Here is a 23064-nt window from a genome sequence, read left to right on the forward strand (position 1 = left end):
ATGTTCTTCATTTTGGTCATATTTAGCATTTATTGATGTTCGACCAGCATTAAATGCTGGCCGACCTGATCATATTGAGGAGATATTTTTGTCCTATTTATTAAGGCTCCTCCTCCTCGGTCACTCAGTCACCATCACATGTGTGGATCTTCTGAGTTCTCATCTGTAATGTGTTCTTCAGTGTTTCTTCTTTCCTTTCTCTTCTGTCTTGTGTTCAGCAATTTATTTCAACACATGTTTATACTTCCATTGTTGCGTCCACTTCTAACACCCCCAACCTTGGTATTCATTATCTGGCAAGTAATGGAGATTCACCTTCAGTTCTTACAAGCTAGATGGATTTAGATTGGGCAAGAGATGTTGACCAACGGTGGTCAACAATAGGATATTGCTTTGCTTTGGGTGTAGGTGCTATCTCCTGGGGTAGCAAGAAGCAGCCCATTGTTGCTCTTTCTTCCACAAAAGCAAAGTATAGAGTGGCATCTTCTACCACATGTGAGCCAGTGTGGCTTTGGACATTGCTAGGGGAGCTTGGTTGCCCTCAAATAGGTCCTACGACTCTTCATTGCCACAATGAGAGTTGCATTGCTTTGGCACAAAACCCAGTGTTTCATGCTAGGTCAAAGAACTTTGAGATACAGTACCATCTATTTCAAGAGAAGCTCTTGGATGAGACTATTGATGTCGTTTATTGCAAGAGGATAATCTAGCAGATTTGTTTACAAAGGCACTTCCTCAAGTTGATCTCCAATATCACTCCAAATCCTTGGGCCTTATGCCACGTCTAAGATCTGAGAGGGGTGTTAGAGATTAGTCATCCCCTGGACTGCATTTCTCAAGATACAATTGGTGCCATTAGTTCTCTCCGAGGGACTTACGCATTTCCTATTGATTGTTTGGGCATTCTTTTCAGCAATCACCAATGTCTAGGCAGGTTCAGCCAGCAGTTCAATGCCAAGTTGGTAGGTTGGGCATATCGCATTCAGTGTTGCATTTATGGTGGCCAGTTTTGAGGTGGTTTCAGCAAGATTTGGCAGGTTGACCAGATTTGGTTGGCCAACTACATTATTTTATGCATTCTTTTTGTGCCATTTATAGCAGCACTTCAGCCTACCCTCCCCGCTTGTTCATTTCAAGTTGGTGAGAGAGATCTAGCTCGAGAAGATACACTAACAACCCTAGTACATCTGTCCTCTTCATTTCAACATTCATTAACTGCAGATTTCTGTGTTCTTCTCTCTCTTTTCTCTCTCCCTTTCTCTCCTGTTCATTGTCTTTCAATCTTGTCCATACGATTTCACATTCGCTGCACTCTTAAAATTTATGATTCGTATGTGTGGATTGAAATTGGTTTAAGTGGTCGAAATTTCAAACACGTAGAGAATTTTGAGTGGTCATTGCTGGAATTAGATTGCAAGGATTTCAAGGGGCAGCTCTATCTATCACAAAGACGTATTTTCAATGCTTAGCTCTAGCATTATTAAGTTGTGCACATGTGAGATGCACATGTACAGTTGGCAAAAGTTGTATTAACTTATGCTAGAAGCGTAGTTGTGGGTGCTTAGTGTGATAGGGCTTCAAAATATCTTCTGGTATCACTAGCATCTACGTGGTCATTTATTGATGGTTGGTACCTGTTTGTACCTTGGTTACTTGTGTGACAGTTTGGGCCTGCATTTGCTGATTTTTTTGTCACATTTGGGCTGAAAATCACGGCTGGCAGCAGTGACAATAGTAATCTCATGCACATAAACAAGCTTGAAGGAGCACATAACTTTGCAATTTAGCAAAAATAGTGCTACAATATCCTGTTGCAAAAGAAGTAGGCAAAGCCGATTAAAACTAAAGGGGCAAAGCCCCCGGATATGGAACAGGAAGATTCGAATGAGTTATATAAGCTTGCACGCTCAACCATCGAGCTATCAATTTCTGACGCCTTGCTGTTTAACATTGAAGGTTTGGATTCTACATATGCTATATGGACTCGACTGAAAGAACTATATGCACAAAAAAGTGCTGCAAGCAAAGTGTATTGGCTGAAAAAGCTTATGGATTTGCGTATGAAAGAGGGCATAGCAATCTCTACTCACTTGAGTGAGTTTAACTCTATTTTCAGCCAGCCGGTTACCTTGAAGTTCTTGATTGATGAAGAATTTAAGGCTACGTTCTTGCTTTGCACTCTTCTAGAGAGTCGGGATACATTCAAGATTGCTATGAGCAATGCGAATGCGATTCTTTTGTATACTCATGTAGAAAGTGCTCTACTCATGGAAGAAATGAATCGGCAAAACAATGCATCCACTAAGTCTTCTAGTGCTTTGCATACTAGGGGCAGATCACAGCAGAAAGGCAAATTTGATAGCAAGGGACGCAATAAATCACGTGGCAAAGATGTTGAATGCCACCATTGTGGTAAGAAGGGTCACTTTAAACGTGATTGCTATAAATGGAAGAAAGAGAAAGAAAAGGGCAAGAAGACAAATGACAGCAAGGAAGAGAAGAAAGAGGGTCAACCCAAGAATAGCAATGTCAAAATTGAAGAGGTGAATGTAGTCACTCACGACAATGAGGACAGTGGGAATGACGTACTTTTGGTCTCTTCACACTTTGGTGCACATGCTTTACTTGCAGATACAGATGAGGACATGCATACTTGGATTCTCGATTCAAGTGCTTCCTTTCATGTCAACCTCTCATTGAGAGTGGTTCTCTACCTATATAGGGGTCCGACATGGTATTGTCCATCTTGGGGACAACTATGCATGTGACATTATAGGTGTTGGCAGTGTGCAGTTGCAGTTTCAGCAAGGCTCTATCTTCACACTTTAGCCTGTACGGCATGTACCTCGGCTCAAGAAGAGCTTGATTAACACAGGGCAGCTAGATGATGATGGTTTTCATACCACATTTAGTGTGAGTGATCATGTTGTTGCCATTACCAAGCAGCCCAGCGTTTCTTTGTGGCATGGCCAGTTGGGACAGATGAGTCAAACAAGAATGAAAGTGCTTTCTCGTTTGGGTTACTTGCCTTGTCTTCATTATGCTGATTTTGAGCATTGTGATCATTGTATTTATGGTAAATATGCACAGACGTCTCACAAAAAGTCTCTTTCGCTGAAATCTTTTCCTCTAGAGTTAGTACATTCAAATGTATATCAAATGCTAAGATTATCTTTAGGGGAAAAGAAATATTTTGTCACCTTGTCAACGATGCTACACAAAAGTTATGGGTTTTTCCTATTCGTAGCAAGGATGAAGTGCTTGACAAGTTCAAAAAATTCTTGGCATTGATTGAAAATCAAACTGATAAGACACTCAAGTGTCTTAGCTCTGATAATGGTGGGGAATATGTGTGGTTTTTTGCTAGAGGCTGTTGTGACAGCCGTACACTTAATTAATCGGTCACCAAACAAGTCTTTGGGGAGGGGGAAGTTCCCCAAGAAATGTGGTCCGGCAAGCCACCTTCATATGCTCACCTGAAAGTGTTTGGCTACATGGCTTTTGTGCACATTCGTAAAGAAAAACGTAGCAAACTTGAGCCAAAGTCCTGTAAATGCACTTTCCTAGGATATGGTGAGGAGGGTGAATTGGGGTATAGATTGTGGGATCCCGAGAAAAGGAAAGTAGTACGCAACAATGATGTTATCCTTCGAGAAGATCACATGCATAAACAGCCCAAAAAGACTGAGGAGGTCCGTAGGGTTGTATTCCGGGAAGAAATACCTTTTGGACAGAAAAATGTGCCCGTTGTACAACAGGAAATACCTGATGTAAATAAACCTATAAATGCAGAAAATAATGCTGGAAATGATCAGTCAGTTATTACCCATGATAATGAGCCACTACATGTGCAAGAACAGCCAGGACAGCAAGCTGTTAATGCTGATTTGCAGGCTGAAATGCCAAGATAACAAGCTGAAAATGCTCAACAGCCAACAAACAATGATCATTGGGTTAGGAGATCGTCTATGGCTATTAGACAACCTGATAGATTCATTCCTGGTGCAAATAATGTGGCTGATTATGTCATGTTGATAGACTGTGGTGAACTGTCTTGCTTCAAGGAAGCAATGGACAGACAGGACAGCAAGAAATGGTATAAAGCCATGTTGTCAAAGATGGATTCTCTTGAGAAAAATGGCAATTGGGACTAGGTGCAGTTGCCTAAAGGGTAGAAAACAATTCCATGTAAATGGGTTTACAATATGAAGATCACTTCTGGTTCCCCACCAAAGTAAAAGCAAGATTGGTTGCAAAGGGGTACAAGCAGGAGCATGAAATTGACTTTGATGAGATCTTCTCTCCTGTAGTCAAAATCACTACATTAAGAACCATTTTGGGCTTGGTTGCAGCTGAAGATATGGAGCTCATACAGATAGATGTAAAGACTGCATTCTTACATGGTGATCTGCATGAAGACATATATATGCAGCAGCTTGAAGGGTTTGTGGCAAAAGGGAAAGAGAAGATGGTATGTAAACTCATAAGAAGTTTGTATGGGCTGAAACAAGCACCAAGAGAATGGTATCAAAAATTTGATACATTTATGCTTTGCTTGTACACTAAGAAGGCAGCAGATGGTAGCCTGATTATCTTGGTTCTGCATGTTGATGACATGTTGATTGCTGGCAGGGATACTCATGCCTTGAATTCACTAAAGCAAAGTCATCATAGCAGCTTTGACATGAAGGATCTTGGTGATGCAAATCACATTCTTGGTATGCAAATACTCATAGATAGGTCAAAGGGATTGTTCTATCTATCTCAACAGGAGTATATCTCCAAGGTTTTGCAGTGTTTCAATATGGAGGGGGGAAAAACAATCGGGATTCCATTGTCTCCATATGTGAAACTCAGTGCAGAGGACAGCCCTACATCTAATGATGAGAAGGCTAAAATGACCAAGATACCATATGCTTTAGCTGTTGGCAGTTTGATGTATGCTATGGTTGCTACACATCCTGACATTGCCTTCGCAGTGGGAGTGATTGGCAGATACATAGCAAACCCTGGCGAAAAGCATTGGGATGTAGTGAAAGGTATTATAAGATACCTCAAAGGCACAAAGGAGTTGTGCATCTGCTTTCGAAAGCAGAAGGCATCTGTTGTTGGCTTTACGGATGAAGACTATGCTGGTCATGCGGATTGCAGAAAGTCCACTTCTTGGTATGTGTTTACCTTCACAAGAGAAGCAATCTCTTGGATCTCCAAGCTACAAAAGTGTGTTGCATTGTCTACTAGACAGGCAAAGTGGCCGCCACTGAGGCATGCAAGGAGGCTTTATGGCTTTCATGTTTGGTGGGAGAGCTTGGCAACACAGAGTTACCTGTTCTCCATTGTGATAGTCAAAGTGCTATCATGCTAGCACGGAATCCCGTCTTTCATGCAAAGACAAAACACATACAGGTGAAGTACCACTTCATTAGAGATGTACTTGACAGCAAGAGCATTGAGCTTGTCAAAGTGCATACAGATGATAATCCTGCAAACCCCACGAAGGGTCTTCCAGCAAAGCGGTTTGCTCATTGTTGACAGATGATGGAAGTTGGATAGATATATGTATTTCAGCTGTGTACATACCTAGACTTAGCTGATTCTTTTCTCCTCTTAAGGTACATTGCCTTTAGGTGAGAGGTTGTTGGGAATAAAGGCCCTCGTGCCTTTTAATGTGCTCAGGTGTGAACACACCCTTAGCACTTGTACTTACAAATATATATCTATCTAAAAATCTAAAGTGGTACACTCCTCATTGTACCCAACAAGCGTACACACTCTCTATTCTGCTCTCTCTCACTCTCTTTGTCTCTCCGCACGTAAGGAACACCGACTATCTCGATCTTCGTGCCTCCCGATCACTACACCAACCAATTGATGGGTAGGTATGGATAGGCACCAACCAATTGATGGGTAGGGACACATTGATAATTAATTTATTTTTAAATATTTGATTCTTTAATTAATTAATACTACAAATTGCTTTCGAAAAGCTACCACTTGGTAAACTTGCCCATGAAATTTAAGAGAGGGCTGTTTGGGTCTAGCTAAGTGTGGAGGCAACCATTCAAAGACTGAGGAATGATTATTCCTACCATGTCGACAGTTTTTGGTGCATTTCGAGGCTGCTTGTTTAGCTTTGAGACTAGCAACAACTAATCGCATAGCATGATAAGATAGGGGCAGCAAATTCCCTTCTCCACCTCAGTGAAAGGTGACAATAAAAGAGAAGGGCTCGCTAGTCGTATTAGCAATCACACTTCACCACTTGGCAAACTTGCCCATGTAAGTTAAGAGGGTTGTTTGGATCTGACTGAGTGTGGAGGCAGTCATTCACAAACTGAGGAATGATTATTCCTACCAGGTCAACAATTTTTGGTGCGCTTTGGGGCTGCTTGTTTAGCTTTGAGAGTAGCAACAACTAATTGCACATCAGGACAAAATAGGGGCAACAAATTCCCTTCTCCACCTTAGTGAAAGGCGACGATAAAAGAGGAAGACTTGCTAGTCGCATTAGCAATCACACTTCACCAAAATAAGATATGAACTTCACGATTTAAATAAATCTTACTAAAATGAACTTTGATTATGGTACCCTAGCTCTTGGTATGGTGACCATTGCATCTGCAGTGAAGGATTTGACATTGAGCATGCCATGAAGAAATATACAAACTATGTGGTACAAGTGCAAGGCAAAAGTAACAAGGTTTCATCAAATTGAAAGTGCGTACCTTAAAAGTGAGTTACATTTGTAAGTTTCACACAATAAGCAACTCACTTAGGACACTTGAGTTATAAAGTAGATCTTGAGCTTAAGTTTGGTCCAATGAGCAGCTCACTTATGATTAACGACCAAGACATGTTAAGAAGACTGCTAGGGTTTGCACTGAGGACACACAGAATGTACGACCACGACAGAAACACAAAGACACAAACACAGACACAGAGGGCAAAACTCAAACCCTAAATGCAAAACTCAAAACTCAAACACAAACAGAAGAAGGGAGAGAGAGAACACAACTCTGAAGTGAATGAATGCTGTAAATGAATGTAAGAGTGTACAGTGTGCTCAAGGGCAAAGCAATGTCGGAGTGTGACGTCCACCAAAGATGGATCCCAAGTCTGTGACCACTAGTCGGAGTGTAAGAGTGCTGAATAGTGAATGGCAGCAGGCTGGTCACCAAAACGCAGCAATCTGGAGGCTGAAAACTGGTAAATGCAACAGTGTACCACCGATCGAGGGTAGGAAACCATACATAGTCTGCTGTAAACAGCAAGCTGAAACAGTGTCTGAGAGTGTCAAGGCCTGCAATGCTGAAAACGCACGCTGGCTGACCTTGGAGATGATGGACAGCAAGCTGAACACAGCAATCTGGGACAGTTTGGAGCAATCACCAGCAGCTGAGAGCTATCGCCTACAGCAATGGACAGGCTGAAGATGATGTGGCTGCAGTCGATGATGACTGGACAGGAGATGGAGGCGGGCTGCAGGCTGGAAATTGGGCACCAACAACAGCAGAGGGTGTGTGGGCTGGTGTAACCTGCAAACAAGGATGATTGCTGAATGAGGGCAACCTATATATTTATAGATGTAGAAGGGCGACCCAAAAATTAGGGTTTTCACTAAACTTTCCCGAACCGCTCCTCGTTTTAGGGTTTCCACTGAACTCTCTCGAACCGCTCTTCGTTTTAGGGTTTTACTCTAAAATAGCATTTTTTGTGTGTTTTGGGGCTATTTAAGAGGCTAATCAGCAAGTAATGCATAAACACCCCCCCTCTCGGGCCCAAAACTGAGCCGAAAGGTTAGGCCAACCATTGTGATGTTGATGTACCCCAAGGTGTCCCACTGTCACGAGGATGTGAAAATTTGATGCTTTGCTTATGTTTAATTGACATTTGATTAAAGGATTAATCAAATGTGCAATTAAAAGATGCACATGTGTTGCACATGTGAGGTCCAAGCTACTTTTTCACAGTTAAAGGCCGAAGGACCCTGTGAAAAAGATGGGTGTGAAAGGCAAAAGTTGTAACAAGTTACACTTGTTAGATTCTAGGTGAATTTGGATGTCAGTTTGCCCCTAGGACCATTAATTGGCCATTAAGTGTCAGTGGTGACACTAGGGACTAGGCATTAAATAATGGATTAATGCTTGTCCAAGGGTCAATTAATGCATGGGACCACTTTGGGTTGCAAATGGCCTAGCCAATTAATTTTTGAGTGGGCAAGGTCAATTTTCTGGGCATGGATTAAGGGCTGAATTAATTTTCAGAATTAATTAATTCTGAAAATTAATTAAATGACTGGAAATTGCTGAAAATGGATTAAGAAAGCTGCCACTTGGCAAAACTTTCCCATGCAAGTGGAGGAAAGGCTAAATAGGGCTGAAGGGAGAGAGAAATCTCGTTTATTCATTTTGGAGCTGTTGGAAAGAGGTGTTGGACTGTTGGTTGCCAGCTTTTGGGGCCATTTCCCAGCCATTGGAGACCATTTTGGTGATGGAGATTGCATATTCTTGACCTTGGGAAGCTGGCAATTGCTGCTGATGCACTTTCTCCTGAAGATCACAATCTATGATACTCCTATTGTTGTTGGAGCATCCGTTTGGGGCTGGTACAACAGGGCAGCAACTGATTTTGATCAGTTCTTCGCGACAAATTTCAGAATTTTCTCTCTCTACAGCATTCTCTCATCTCCTTCAGCCTATGCTCAGCCATTCTCAGAAATTCTCAGCCATTTGGAGGAGATTTCAGCCATTTTTGGTGGGCTGATCTGTAATTTCAGCAGTAAACCCTAATTTACAGCAGAAATTAGGGTTTAGCAACCACCTTGGGATCCGTGCCAAAGATTGAAGGCTCAAGGGATTGAAATTAGCAGCTGATAATTGGAGATTATCAAGGGATTTCAAGAGCCAACCCATCCCAAATTGATTAGGGGCAGCATTTGGCCAGCCAAGGGTCAAATTGGAGAAGAAGTCCTGAGTGAATCAAGGGGCAAATGACCCAAAAGGCTTGCTCGTCATTTATGACAGCAAGAGCAATTGGTTAACAGGAGGAGGTTGAAGAATCTCAAGTTGTACTCCTTCCAATTGAATGAAAACTAAAGAAATACTGCAAGGGGCGCCAGTTTTGGGGCCAACAACGAGTCTACTATCCCAGAATGTTATGGTAAAGTGTGTATTTCATTTTATGTGCATTTATTTATTGCTGTAATTAGCTCTTAAATCAGGTTATCACCACCCTATCCGAGAAGGAAGGCTGGTTTCACCCACCCCAAAGCAGCCAAGGCATTGGACAAAGGCTACACGTCGATTGCCCAGTGGCCTACCAAGACTACAGAAGCGATGGTTATCTTACCAAGGGAATCCAAGTAGTCACCCCAGAGAGAACAAGGCATCGGACAAAGGGTGCATGTCGACTGCCCAGTGGCCTACCAAGCCCTACAAAGGCGGATGGAACTACATGGAACTTTTGTGTTTTTTTTTTTTTTTTGGAATAAGTGTGGTAAATTTTATGGGATGTGGCCGATTGAGGAATAGTGACCCAAAAGACGGGAGTAGGGAGGGTACACCCAACACATCACAAAACAGTACAAGCTAACCCATCCACTCAGGGTATCGATGATGAGGAAAAGTAGATGATGAGGTATCCATGTGATGAAGAAGGATGGTGGTGTGGTAACAACAGTCGCAAATGGAAACAGCTTAGGATCCGCTCAAGTGGTGCTCTACACAATGAGATGCAAAGTATGCTACAAGCTAAAGAATGCTCATACAACAGGTGCCACTTGGACAGTGTCCCTCATGGGAAAATTGTTCACTTGCCCAAACGCTCTAGTACAAAGATTATGAAATCATGCAATGCAAAGGGTAAGGTACAACAGGGGGGAGAAGCCGATGTCGAAGACAAAGTATTGAAGCCTGTAGAATACCAAGAAGAGTAGGAACCCCCTCTCAACCTAGATGTAGATGCCGAAGAAGGAAGAGGCGCTTGATGTCGGTCTTCATGTGGTGCCGAGAACCATAAGGAATGAAGAGGAGGAGGAAGCATCCCAACTGGAGGAGCTAGGTAGAAGTCACCGCCATGATAGCATCAAGAGAGATGCTGTGCGATCCGCCTCGGGAGGGGAAGCCTCCATGCTAGTAGAAGAGCAAAACTCCAAGGATGATGAAACCATGAAGGAACGGCGCACATTCCAAGTCTCTAGCCCAGGTAGGACTGGGCAAACCTGCATGTTAGACCTACACTGAAAACAAAACCTACAAAGGAGATCAAAGTCTACAATCACAGAGATCAGTAGTAAGATGCTCCAAAAACAAAACTAAACTAAAATGAAAAGCTAACTGAAGGAACAAGTGCAAAGATGCAAATATGTATGTGTGTGTTAGTAAATGCAATGGAAGACTTAAAATGTAGAGACAAAAATCCTATGGGCCCGACTCAAGAGTTCAAAAAATGAATGCTAGACTGACCTAGGGTATCTGAAAGGACCTAGAGACATGCTAGTCTAAGAAGGTGGCCACCATCGCGTACGTCCAGTAGCAGGGCTCTGCCAAGGGAACGCCTGACGAGGTGAAGAGGAAGGTGAGATAGATGCATGAAGTGCAACGGGATCAGAACCTGCAGACCAATCAACCAAACCTTCAAGAGTAGAGAAGGATAGCCATTGAGGCTGTCCGGGTACCACATGTCCAACAGTCTCGCTGTGGGGACTGGAGGAGCAAATGGGGCAACAGCGGACGGCGTAGCCCCACTGGACTGTGAAGTCACAGCGATCTGCTGAAGCTTTTTAGGTGGAAGACCTTGGGCCTTGGAGCAACACTTCTCATCCACATGGCCTGCTCTCTGGCAGTGTGTGCAAAACCGGTTTTTCTTAGGGAGTTGCTGCCAGATAGGTCTTGATTATTTGGTTCCATCAGAGGAAGAGGAGTCACCCTTTGATTGGCTTATCTTTGCATTTAGCGAGTTCTTCCCACTGGTGGTTTTCCCTCCCGAAGAAAAAGCAACCAACCCCCTCTGCTCTGAATAAGGTTGTGATGAGGATTTCTTGTGGACTTGATCATGCAGCCTTGCGTAACGCAAGAACTGACACTCAAACTCGTAGAAGGTTGACAATCGAGGTTGGGAGATGATGTGTTGAATGAAATTGAAGTATTTTGCGAGCAACTTATTCAAGAAGAATGTAACATGATCATCATCTGACTTTGGAGAGCCAGTAGTGGCGAACTTGGTAAGTAACCGCCTATAGTCAGCCAGCTTGACTTTCAAATCATCCCCTTCCTTAAGAGAGAACTCTTGAAGCTCAAAGTCAAGACTGATGCGCTGAGTACGATCACGAGCCGCATAGCGGTCGAGAAGGTGACTCCAACATTTTGACACGAGCGGGAAGTGCTGTAACTAAGAGTGAAACTCAGGAAGCAATCCTTGCATCAACTCAACATTGGCTGTAGCATTGCGGACTCTCCATTGACGGATGTAGTCAAGGTGAGCTAGTCGAGGGTCCGCCATAGGCTCTAGACCAATGACGAGGTCCCAAAGGCCCTGAGACTCAAGCACTTGTTGCATGAAATTCGACCAAGTAGTGAAATTTGACCCGTTAAAACGTGTCTTATCCGTGAAGGCATTCTTGGCCGTTGCAACAGGAGCGGTAGTGCTCGGAGATGGATAGTGTGAAAAAGCATAGTGGGGGTAGGATAGGGGAGTGGAGTACACTTGGGAATGGGCCCCAGAGTGCCCACTTGGCATGCGGGTAGTGTGCAAGGTGGATCCATAGGTAGGAATGGGCTGACTAGGCATGGGCATGGTAGCCACATGAGGAACCCGAGGAGGTGGGATGGGAACACGGGGAGCAGAAGATAGGAATCCCTGCGTAGGTGTAACCCAAGGAGAGTGTGAAGACGCACCATAAGCTAAGGATGGAAACCCCTGCGTATGAGTGGTCATGGGAGATGTGAAGCTGGGGATAATGAGGGGGATGCCCATCACAGTCGACCCAGGTGATGGGTGTGCTCATTTGCTGAAAGGTGAGAGGCACTGTGTTAAAGGGTGGCATTCCCCCTAACGAAGTACCATGGTGCAAAGAGGTAGAGAATGGGGTGGAGAAGGAAAAGGTGCTAGGAGTGGAGATGGAAGATCCAACCCCTAGGGTGTGTGAAGCAGATGTGGAGTGTAATCCAAGATTTTGGAAAGATGATGAGAGATGATCAAGGGGTGATATAGAAGAGGGTGGGATGGGAGGGAAGTGAGAAATGTGTGTGATATGCTCAAATGAAACAGAAGCTATAGGTGTACCTGAATTCCTTCTACTTCGTGAGCCCCCTCTATTGAAGTTCACATACGCAAAGCCATCCGGATCTTATACTTCAAAGAAGAAACAGGTGAGGGTTTTGATTCATGCAACACAAAAGAATTGTACAAACCTGACATTGGACCTGGCTGAGATTATGAAGATGGATCGCCAGACGTTCCGAATGCCGTATATCCTCCATGATTGAAGACGTGGCTAGCCTCACCAACTGGTCCGGATATAGTAGCAAAACTGGTAGAAGAGGTATAAACATCACCCTACTTGTTGCCATAGTACTCCTCAAAGTCCTCCTTTGTCATGTTAGTGAAATCTGGTGAAGGTGGAGTGTTGTCCTCCTCACGGAGTCCATAATGCCGTCTCAAGGCCTCCAATGATGGAGAAGCCTGATAAGACATCATAGGAACTGGAGAAAAAGGTATCTGGGACATTGTGATTCGGTTACGAGTCGTATTGTGTGCTTGCACAAAGACTAGCTCTCAACAATATCCGCAGGATACTCTTTATAAGAGCACCCACTCTGATACCATGTTAAGAAGATTGCTAGGGTTTGCACTGAGGACACACAGAGTGTACGACCACAGCAGAAACACAAAGACACAGACACAGACACAGAGGGCAAAACTCAAACCCTAAACACAAAACTCAAAACTCAAACACAAAAACTCAAACACAAACAGAAGAAGAGAGAGAGAGAACACAACTCTGAAGTGAATGAATACTGTAAATGAATGTAAGAGTGTACAGTGTGCTCAAGGGCAAAGCAATGTCGGAGTGTGACGTCCACCGAAGACGGATCCCAAGTCTGTGACCACCAATTGGAGTGTAGGAGTGCTGAAATAGTGAATGGTAGCAGGCTGGTCACCAAATCACAGCAGTCTGGAGGCTGGAAACTGTACACAGTCTGCTGTAAACAACAGGCTGAAACAGTGTCTGAGAGTGTCAGGGCCTGCAATGCTGAAAATGCAGGCTGGCTGACCCTAGAGATGATGGGCAGCAGGCTGAACAGCAGTCTGGGACAATTTGGAGCAGTCACAAGCAGCTGAGAGCTATCGCCTACAGCAATGGACAGGCCGAAGATGATGTGGCTGCAGTCAATGATGGCTGGACAGCAGATGGAGACGGGCTGCAAGCTAGGAACTGAGCGCCAACAGCAGCAGAGGGTGTGTGGGCTGGTGTAACTTGCAAACAAGGATGATTGCTGAATGGGGACAGCCTATCTATTTATAGATGTAAAAGGGTGGCCCAAAAATTAGGGTTTCCACTAAACTTTCTTGAACCACTCCCCGTTTTAGGATTTCCACTGAACTCTCTCGAACCGCTCCCCATTTTAGGGTTTTAATCTAAAAGAGCATTTTTAGTGTGTTTTGGGGCTGTTTAAGAGGCTAATCAGCAAGTAATGCATATTTTAGCTCAACAAGACATTCATGAGCCCTTAATCAAAAAACAAGATTTTATTACAAATTAGTTGGTTATTCATTTAGAAAGCTTATCTTGGGTATTTGGGATCTCCTTGTCTCTCATTTTTTAGCAGTCCAAGTTTGACAACATCCATTCTTCTCTTCTATGTTGTAGAAATTGCAAATTTCGGCCATGGGATATGAGTCGACAACATAAACAAAGTGTACACAACACCCAATCTTCTCCTCTCTCGGCATAGGAAAACTATTGGGAAGCTTTATAACTCTGTTTATAGCAAGGTATGCTGATGTTTACAACACTACGGGCTGAGATTCTCTCTCCTCCACTAAGATCTCAATCCTAGTGCACTTTCTGGACAACTTTGCCATGAAAAAAGTGATATTCTCATAGTTCCTTCAAGAAATCCCTATGTTTGCAAGAGGAATGGTATGGAATTGCTTGGGAACTATGTACAACAATTGTCCAAGCAAATGTTCCACAAAATTAGGCTCAAATGATGGTTGTCATTTTTAAGATTTGGCAAGTTGAAGTGTTCAATAGCATTTTTTGGCAATCTACAACTCGTTGGAGGCCAACATTGAGGGTCACAAGGTCGTTGTGCATGTGTGGACTAGTTATACTGCGAGAAACTGCTAAAATACAACCATTTGTAACCAATTTCAAGTATACATTAGTACTCTAAAGAAATTTCAAAGAGGCACCAAGCTTTGGGGCCAACAAGTATCATGGGTGGTGCAAGAGCACTCTAGCTATGTTCTGTGTGGAATTTTCCAATTGAATTTATTGTTAAGCTGAGTTAAGTGTTTGCTAAAATGTGTTTCACTAAGCTTTGGGCTTCCAAAGATTGGTTTCACAGTTTTGTTGCCGAGACATCATTATCTTTCTGCCACAGATGACCTTGTGGTCATCTCAAGATGAAAACACGTGCATTTTGACTTGCAGTAATCCAGTAAAAGTAAGGTTTTAGTGCACAGCAAGGGGCAAATAGTAAAAGATGTCACACAATAGTGGGAATAGGAGTGAGGAATAGGAATCCCCTTCATAGAGACACTCAATACATGGTTTCTAGTCACCAAATTCTGAAAATGCTTCAAGATAATGGGCAGCGAATGTAATTGGTAAGCATGTAGTTCAATAGCGTGGGAATCAGCATATACAAGGTGCTTGGGAAGCAACTATAGCGTTCAAGGCACAACTAGCAAGTGTTGTCATAAACTTGCAACAATTGATTCAGCAACCTCTGTTGAAAAGAAAAAGGTTGCTTCACCTTCTAAATAGCCAAGTGCGGCTCAAGCTCATGGGAAATCTTTTCGGTCGAAACTATTGCATACACAAGCACCTGTAATGCCAAATGTGCAAGAAACCCCAATTCAACAGCATGTTTGTCCATTAGGGAGTAATGATCAGCATATTTGTAGTGGACAACAAACAATTCCTCAACCATCTATGTATCCGCATTATTTTGGGGATGAATCAATGTTTCAAGCTATGGATGCCATTGCACTTGCCAATGTTAGTATGCAAAATGCAGTTGATCTTCAGCCACCTATGCTAGCTGTTCAATGGAATTCTCATGGGGTATTGTAACCTGAAATGCACACTAGCATGTATAGTACCATCCATATTCAACCAAAAATTCAAACTTGGATGTTTAATCTCTTGGGAGGCCTTGCTAGACGCATGTTAAACGCAAATGCAGTGGTGATACCACTGGGGCCACTACTATGACCAATGCTACTAGCACTCATCCAGATGTCCAATGATGCAATAGGGCTCCTCCGGATGAGGAAGAGATCGGCTACAAAGGCTGCATTTTGCAGCACACAGCCTGTACATGGCTCGTCTTTGCCAAAAACAATCAATTTTTCATGAGAAAGGTTTCGTTTTGGTGTTCAATTGCCTAGCCTTAAGGAGCTGTAAACACAAGTTTCCTGCACACAAAACAGCAAACAGAGTGGTCTCCTCTTCAAAGATGCTCCGGGTCCTCTCATTTGGTGATTATACCATGTGACAGTGTGCAAAAGAAGAGAAACACAACAAGGAGAGAAGGGAAGAGAGACTGCAACGAACATAGAGAATAGAAGGAACACACTAAACTGATCTGAAAATGAAGGCTGAATACAAGGTTACATTGGTCAGTCTCTGCACACAACTGATACGCATCAATGAGGGCACCCAATCAGGCTGATGAGAGAGAATGAAAGTCTGAATACAAAGAGAAGGCTAGTAGTGTCAGAAGTGGAGCAGCAATGGACGCGTAAACATGTGCTGTAATAAACTGCTAAAACACAAGACAAAAGAGAAAGGGAAAGAAAGAACACTGAAGAGCACAATACAAATGAGAACTCAGATGTATGTTCGGGAAATGGAATCCAGATATCCAACACGAGACAGTTGCATACAACAATGAGTCACTGGCTGCATGGGCACCAGCACTGGCTCCTCTCTCCCCGGAGTCTCCACCTATGATGGCAGGTGAGTCACTGAGTGAGGAGGAGGAGCCTGAATATATAGGACAAAAACATGTCCTCAACATGATCAGGTCGGCCAGCAATAAATGCTAAATATGACCAAAACCTAAAATATCCTAAATAATGTCCCCAGCCTCTGCATGCATAGACTCGCACATGAGCTGGCATATCTGCTAACAAGTAGCAGGCAGAATAGTGGCCAGCAGCCAGGGGGGCTGCTATTCATAGCAAAAAACCCCCAATTCTAGCCAACCTGATCCATGCACCTGCATATAATGCAGCAACCTGTGAAACTGGCTGCCCCATCATAAATGCTGCCGCCTCCAATGAAAATGCAGCCTCGATCCAGATCACCGAAAGCAGTGTGAACACACTCAGAACAAAAATGACACACTGGAAACCCGAATGCAAGGGCTGTCAAAGCTCCATTGTCTCTATCAAACTCTAACAAAGCTCACAATCACAAGATGACCAGCACAAAATATATGCAATGCTAACAAAATCTGCATTCCTTCCATATGAATGTAGCTATCAAACCCATCATATGAAACATGAGTTTCACATAAAGACATAACAGATCTCATATTCTATCACAAGAATGTTTCCATCACAACCTGTCCGCTGAACCATGTCAAAAGTTCAAACATGATCAATAGGTAATGGTCACACCATTGAAGACGTGCATCTACTAAAAGAAAACTTGGCACAGACCAGGCAGCACAAAATCACCTTGCCAACCATATAAAAAGTTGCTAGCCAATATCAGTGGCTAGAAGATAGGAGGAGATAACCCTAATGTCAACAACTCTCGTCATCCAATACATCAAGGGCCAAGCATTGACCAAATGTGAGACTACCACCTCACAATCTCCTAGGAAGGTGCCTTCAACTGCAATTTGGAGTGCACAAATTCTATATAATGTTTTTCCTGGATTTACAGATTCCAGCATTGAATTCATAAAGGTCGCTTCTATGTCCCACAATCTCTTTTCTTCAAGTTATGATGCAATCACTAATCTGATCCTGGTTTCCAAGATAGTTCACAACACACCTAGACAAAAAGAATAGAATTGACCTTCTATGCCTGTTTGGTGACAGCTCAGGTTGGCCAACATTGTTTATGTTGCATAGCCTTCTATTCCACAGGTTTACAAAAACCTCAGATTGGAACCCTAGCATGTTGTCTAAACTCACAAGAGACTCTTGCATGGTTGGCTTGTTTGAAGCACAGATCTTATAAATTGTGACACAATTCGGAGCTGTGCAATGAAATTGATGCCCAACAAACATGGAAGGTGAAATCAATGAACACACACAACATTTTGTAAAGACCATTTGTCATTAACTAGGCTGATATGCAGGGATCCTCAAGAATGTTCAAATGCTATGCAGGAAAGCATGGGGATAAGCGGTACTGCTATATTACTGCATTCCAGAATCTGATAGCACCCAACCCACTTATATTTTTCACACAAGAAATCCTTAAGTCTTATTGAGCAACTGATTGTGAAGAAGTATTTGATCCTCCAGACTGGAAGTAGCATGGAGAATGACCCTAGGTTTAGGAAGGTTCCATGATAGAACAACCATTGATGCACAGTTGAACTTCCCACTATTTCAAAATTTGGATTTGGAAGGATTGTAGGAAAGGTGAGAAGTACGACAAGATTTCAAATCCACAGGGAAACTCCTCATCTGCCAACCCAGATAAAACTCGTTGGGACCTTCGTCTATATAAGGTGAGCTCACCCCCTTGAAACAAAATTGCATCTTATATCTTCCAAGTTAGTAGAAGCCCCATTTGGGAAAATAAATGACACAATAATGAATCAACCAAACAGAATTTGATCTTACACGTGCAAAGGAGAAGGAGCAAGATCAAAGATGCAGATACCTCATTCAACTCAGAAGATAATGACCTGCTTGATCTACCATCCAACTCATTTGTGCTTTTCATGCCAGGCTCATCCTCAGTTGAACCAACTCGACTAGCATCAATTTCGTCATAAGAACTTCCAAATGTTTCATTGTTGTGCACATCAATGTTTGTGTCCTCGGTTTCTTCACCCAAGTCCAGTTTGCTGCTCCGTAGAACAGATGAAAATCTACTCTCTTCATCCATGACATCCAGATCAGAACTTAGATGCATGCCTCGCTCCTGAAGTTACAGAAACAAAAGTCTGCTTGAGAGCCTTGTGCCACACTCAAGAGCATTTAAAGGTTCCTTGCTCTGATTAAATACACCCAAAACACAATGATTAAATGTCGCAATGCATAACACCTTCATGAATATGAAAGAGCTGCCTTGTTGACTTGACATTGTATCAAACTCAAAAACTGGAAAAGAGTGAAAGTCAAATGCCCTCCAAATGCTACCTTAAGCTAATGAAAAAGACATGTCTGAAATAGTATCACCTCAGCAACATGAAGGTTTTTGGAGCTGAGGCCTTCGATTTCACGCGCAATCCTCCGTGCTTCTCTCTCCAATTCCCTTGTTTGTGGGCCCTTTTCTAATTTGGTGGTGTAGATTTCTTCATCAAACGTGCTCTCAACCCCAAACAAATTCTTATTGATTTCAAATTGATCCCAATTTCTGAAAATTTACAAGCAAAATGGTTAAAAGAATATGTGAGAAATAGTACCATTCATAACAAACTTTCTTTTCACGCTTTGGCATCATTCGTATGACAAATCTTTGCCAACCTCAACCTGGTAGATACGATTACCTATTCCATATGTTTTGAAATGTCGAATCCAGACCTAAATCTTTAGGATCATCCTTATCTGGAGTCCAAGGCTTGAGCTCTCGTTCCAATTCCGAATGGCGTCCTTGAGATAGGAAAGAATCTGTGAGTAACTCTGTTCGGTTTTCACGAGACCGGCCATTCTGTGAGCTATCTCCACTTAAAGGGACATCCTGTGAAAGAAAACAAGTAAAAAGAACATCACTTGAATGCATTGTACTGCTTTGTACACATGCCAAAGCTTGATGATGAACAGCGGTGGATGTACCTTTGCAATAATTTGCACAAGATCTTTTGCATGGATGATAAAAGTCTTTACAGGTCTCCTTATTAGATCTTTGACTACATCAGTCCTAACCCCTTTTATTGAACCATCTTTAACAAGGCGAGCCATCTTTAGCACCACACCTGTGTCAAATAGGCATGAGATCGTCCCAGTGTCGCATATTCATGCATGACAAAGCAGTGGAATGCAAAAAACAAAATCTTTCTAGCTCAAGCAAAGTTGGCTTGCTAATAATTGCTCCCTGACTTAACTGTGAACATATCACTGAGCCTCAGCAATCAGCCTGAATTTTCCTTAACAAAACACACTAGTTTGTCTCATATATTAGCTGGAAAAGTGTGCAGTGGCACGGCCCAACAAACTCAAGCTTCAATGTCAAATGCAAACTGGTATTGAATTTTCCAGTTAAACAATTAATCTTCTCCTGTACTGACCAAGGAATGGCATTAAAGACAAACCGTAGTCTTTTTCAGCATTTGCTGTGTGAAAGACGCCTGAGTAGATGGACCCATTTTTCACCTGAACTTCAACAGGCTGGCCGATTAAGCAGGCTGTCATATATATTAGGCGTTCATTCAAAGGTCCAAGGCCACCACTTTTGCTTCCTCTCTGCAAAAATATTTCATCCTGGTCTCCAACAAGCCTGCTAACACCGACATGTTCTGCATAATCACTTGTGGAGTTGAGATTTTGATGGCCATGCTGTGTGGAAGCTTCAGTCCCAGACCTGACAGGATGAAAAGGCTTGTAGTTTTGATACTCTGTTACAAAATTCTCGGCCCGATTCCCGAGATCTCTATCTGACCGACGCCGGCTAGCTCCGTTCATAATGGCAGACCTGTGCTGCATTTGTGGCTGACTCATGCTTTAGTATCAGAAGGGCACTGTTGCTGATGAATCAAATGCAGAATTGCTTTGTGCCTGTGTCAACATCAGAAATTCATTGATTCTCAAATTCTCATCGGAGTGTCAAACAAAATGTGCAACCAATCAATACAACAAATCTTCATGGTAATAAAGGTGCATAAGAAATGGAGAACTACTTCTGTCAACTGATGACGGGAGAAACACAAATTACGTAAAGAGGTATTCACAGTATCGGCAAAAAACAGTGGTTCAAATAAAAAAGCTTTCTGCTCGAGCATTTGAAAAGGAACGGTCCAACGTTGTATCTGCATAAAATTTCCTAGGAATTTGAGGGATTTTTTGCCGAAATCATGTCTGAAATCTGCAATCCTGGCCTGAACAACTGTCGTATTTCAGCTTTCCTTCAAATCATGAAAGCCCGGGACGGGGAACTTACACCGGAAGGGCGACGCAGGGGACGGTGACAGGAGCAGCAGATGATGTTTCTAGCTTCCTCGAGGAGGATTAGGCATGTTGATCGCCAGAAGCCTCTGAAGCACCCGACTGAGGGTGGAACCAGGGGAGTGCTTGACTCTGCCGGTAAGGAAGGAATCGCCTGCCCTCTCCTGTGACGCTGTGCTGCGGGGAGCTGCGCGACCAACGAGGTTGTCGTGATTGCTACGGTCAGCGCCAACTCCTCCTCTTCCTCGTCGTCCTCCTGTTCCTGTGTTTTTACCTGGCAAACAGCCTTGCCTGGAAAGCTGCTTCTTCTGTTAGTGAGGAGTGAATTTGTTTGTTGTTGCAACACACACAATGGAAGGAGCCAACAAAAATACAAAGGAAATGGGCCTTGGAAGCTCCCATCCGTTTGGTGCGCTTTTTTTCGTGTTTTTTTTTTTTTTTTTGTTCTCCTCGATTTTAATTAATTATCCTGAATTTTGTTTTAGGTCAGACCTTCGCGCAGGCAGTTTGTAGCGTGTTTTAATAATCAAAAGCTTTATAGTGTGTGCCTAGGTCCCTTAAGCCTCCTCTTTCTCTTAAATGCATAACAAAGGTAGTTTGCATCGCACGGGCTTCACACTACAGTGAACGGAAGAAATCTCCACTCTTTTTCACACAAGGAATCGAGCAAGGGCTATGCACAAACAAGTGGAGGTCTAACATGATTAGTGCAAATATGGAAAGACCTTATTCGCTATGCCCACGGGCTCAAAACCCTCAAGCCTACCACACTCACCTTTTCTGAGTGAAAATGTTTCTGTTCCAAGGGGACATACCACTAATATTTAAGAAGGTATGGAGGTTGTACATATCATCTACTATATAATATCGTATAGTATAATATCTCGACTTCACATTAAAAAGTAGGTATGGAGGAAATTCACTTTTCCTTTAACTAATCGCATCCTTCCATACAAATAACATGCCCCTACCCTTCGTTATTCCTCCATCTGTTGTGAACCCAGCCGTAGTAATTAGGAAAGACACATGTAGTCAAGTCTAGTGATTGTATTCTTCGATGAAAGAGGGTGTTGTGTTGTACCACAATATAATTTAGGTGCATTGTATGTTCATGGCTTTTCTTGCACAGGTGTGCATAGCAAGTTAACTTTAGCGAATAGTTTTTGAATCAACAAACGAAAGCAAAAGTAGTACCTTGAAGCAAGTACAATGCTTTTCTACTATAACCAGATTCTTCTCTTCAAAAAGTGGTACTTTTTACACCTTCCTAAGTATCCATGCAAATTGTGATGCATTGCAACAGTTGCATTTTTTTCTTTAGGATTGTTGCTCGCTTCTTTAGGTTTCTCGTCTTTGTGTGTTATGCGATATTACTTTGATATTGATCTCAAATTTATGGGCTAATAGGTTTGAATATCTTTCTTTGTCTTTCAAATGAGCCTCCTTTTATGTCGTTCTACTGCTCTTTCCATGCCTTCTAATGTGTCATGTATATACTTTGTTATTCCCTTTGCATGCTATGTTGTAGAGAAAGTGTTTGATATTTTGTCCTTGTGTTGCCACTTTGCAACTAGCCCTTGAATGTTGTTAAGGGTACATTGTACTTGAGAAATGAATCGTTTGTCAGTTTCTTAAAATGATACCCAATATTGTTGTGGACGAACCAATAATAAATGGTGGAAAGACTGGATAGTCTAGTTGTGGCTACTATTGTGCTTGTTGTCAACAATATGCTCTTATTCTTGGTAATGAGATTGTAGGTGTAGTAGCATATGAGAAAGCTGTTTCTACTAGCTAAAGTCCCCTTCACAATATGCAAACCAAAGGTTACATTGATCACTTGGTTATAGACCACCTATGGGTCTATTGTTTGAGCACAATGAGCTATAGTTTTTAACTCTTTTGTGAGTTGCAACATCTTCATTTGTGCTGTAAATGTAGTTTTGATGATGCTATAGTTTTTATGGTACTCATAAAATGCAAGGCTATCTAAGTTTGGTGGCCTAGCAAGTACATGTCCACTAGAATATAATATTCATTGACATTGTTAGCTTTCCTTGTCATATATCGATAGGGGATGTGTCTATGTACTCAACAACCTCATTTCTTGTCAATATGTTGAAGTTTCCACATACGGTCTTGCTCCAACCTCCATAGCTCTTGCTTCTTGCTTCCACTTGTACTCTCATGCTTGTTCACCCTTTCCATCTTTCAATTGGTATGTGAGTGGGAATTCGAGGAGCTTCACCAACATTTTTCTTCAACCTTGGAAAGAGAACTTCAACCAAGCTTCCATGGCAACCACACCTTCTTCCATTTGAGGTACATCTCTAGCTTCTTCCACAATCCATAGAGATCAATTTGGCCATTGTCAAGTGACCTTTGAGTTCAACCATAGTAATAGAAGAACCATGAGCAACCCCTACAAATTTTCATGCTTTTTTTGGGGATTGTCCTGCTGTTGTTGCATCCCCTCGATCACTCTAGCCTTTAGGGTTCTTTTGAGCATATTGGACTCTAACTTAGGCATTATTTGGG

At 42.6% G+C, this 23064-nt stretch overlaps 1 protein-coding gene across 3 annotated transcripts in view; it reads right to left on the reverse strand.

The window, feature by feature from the left end:
- LOC148014983 (uncharacterized) overlaps window positions 1-20887 on the reverse strand; it is a 68730-nt gene extending 47843 nt beyond the window's left edge. For 2 of the 3 annotated variants that reach the window (XM_087665662.1, XM_087665661.1), the window contains exons 1-6: window positions 20522-20887; window positions 19677-20139; window positions 19201-19340; window positions 18915-19105; window positions 18604-18781; window positions 18083-18346 (exon numbers count right to left, since the gene is read on the reverse strand). In XM_087665662.1, the coding sequence (XP_087521788.1) occupies window positions 18083-18346; window positions 18604-18781; window positions 18915-19105; window positions 19201-19340; window positions 19677-20082 (1179 nt within the window). In that variant the 5' untranslated portion in view covers window positions 20083-20139; window positions 20522-20887. Of the gene's footprint in view, window positions 1-18082; window positions 18347-18603; window positions 18782-18914; window positions 19106-19200; window positions 19341-19676; window positions 20140-20521 lie in introns of those variants that run through there. The other variant, XM_087665663.1, reaches the window with a different exon arrangement.
- Window positions 20888-23064: the final 2177 nt, after the last annotated feature.

The sequence above is a fragment of the Lygodium microphyllum genome, chromosome 24 (genome assembly GCF_053477565.2).
Source record: "Lygodium microphyllum isolate KBCC chromosome 24, Lygodium_microphyllum_v1.1.10, whole genome shotgun sequence".
Taxonomy (NCBI): Eukaryota; Viridiplantae; Streptophyta; class Polypodiopsida; order Schizaeales; family Lygodiaceae; genus Lygodium; species Lygodium microphyllum.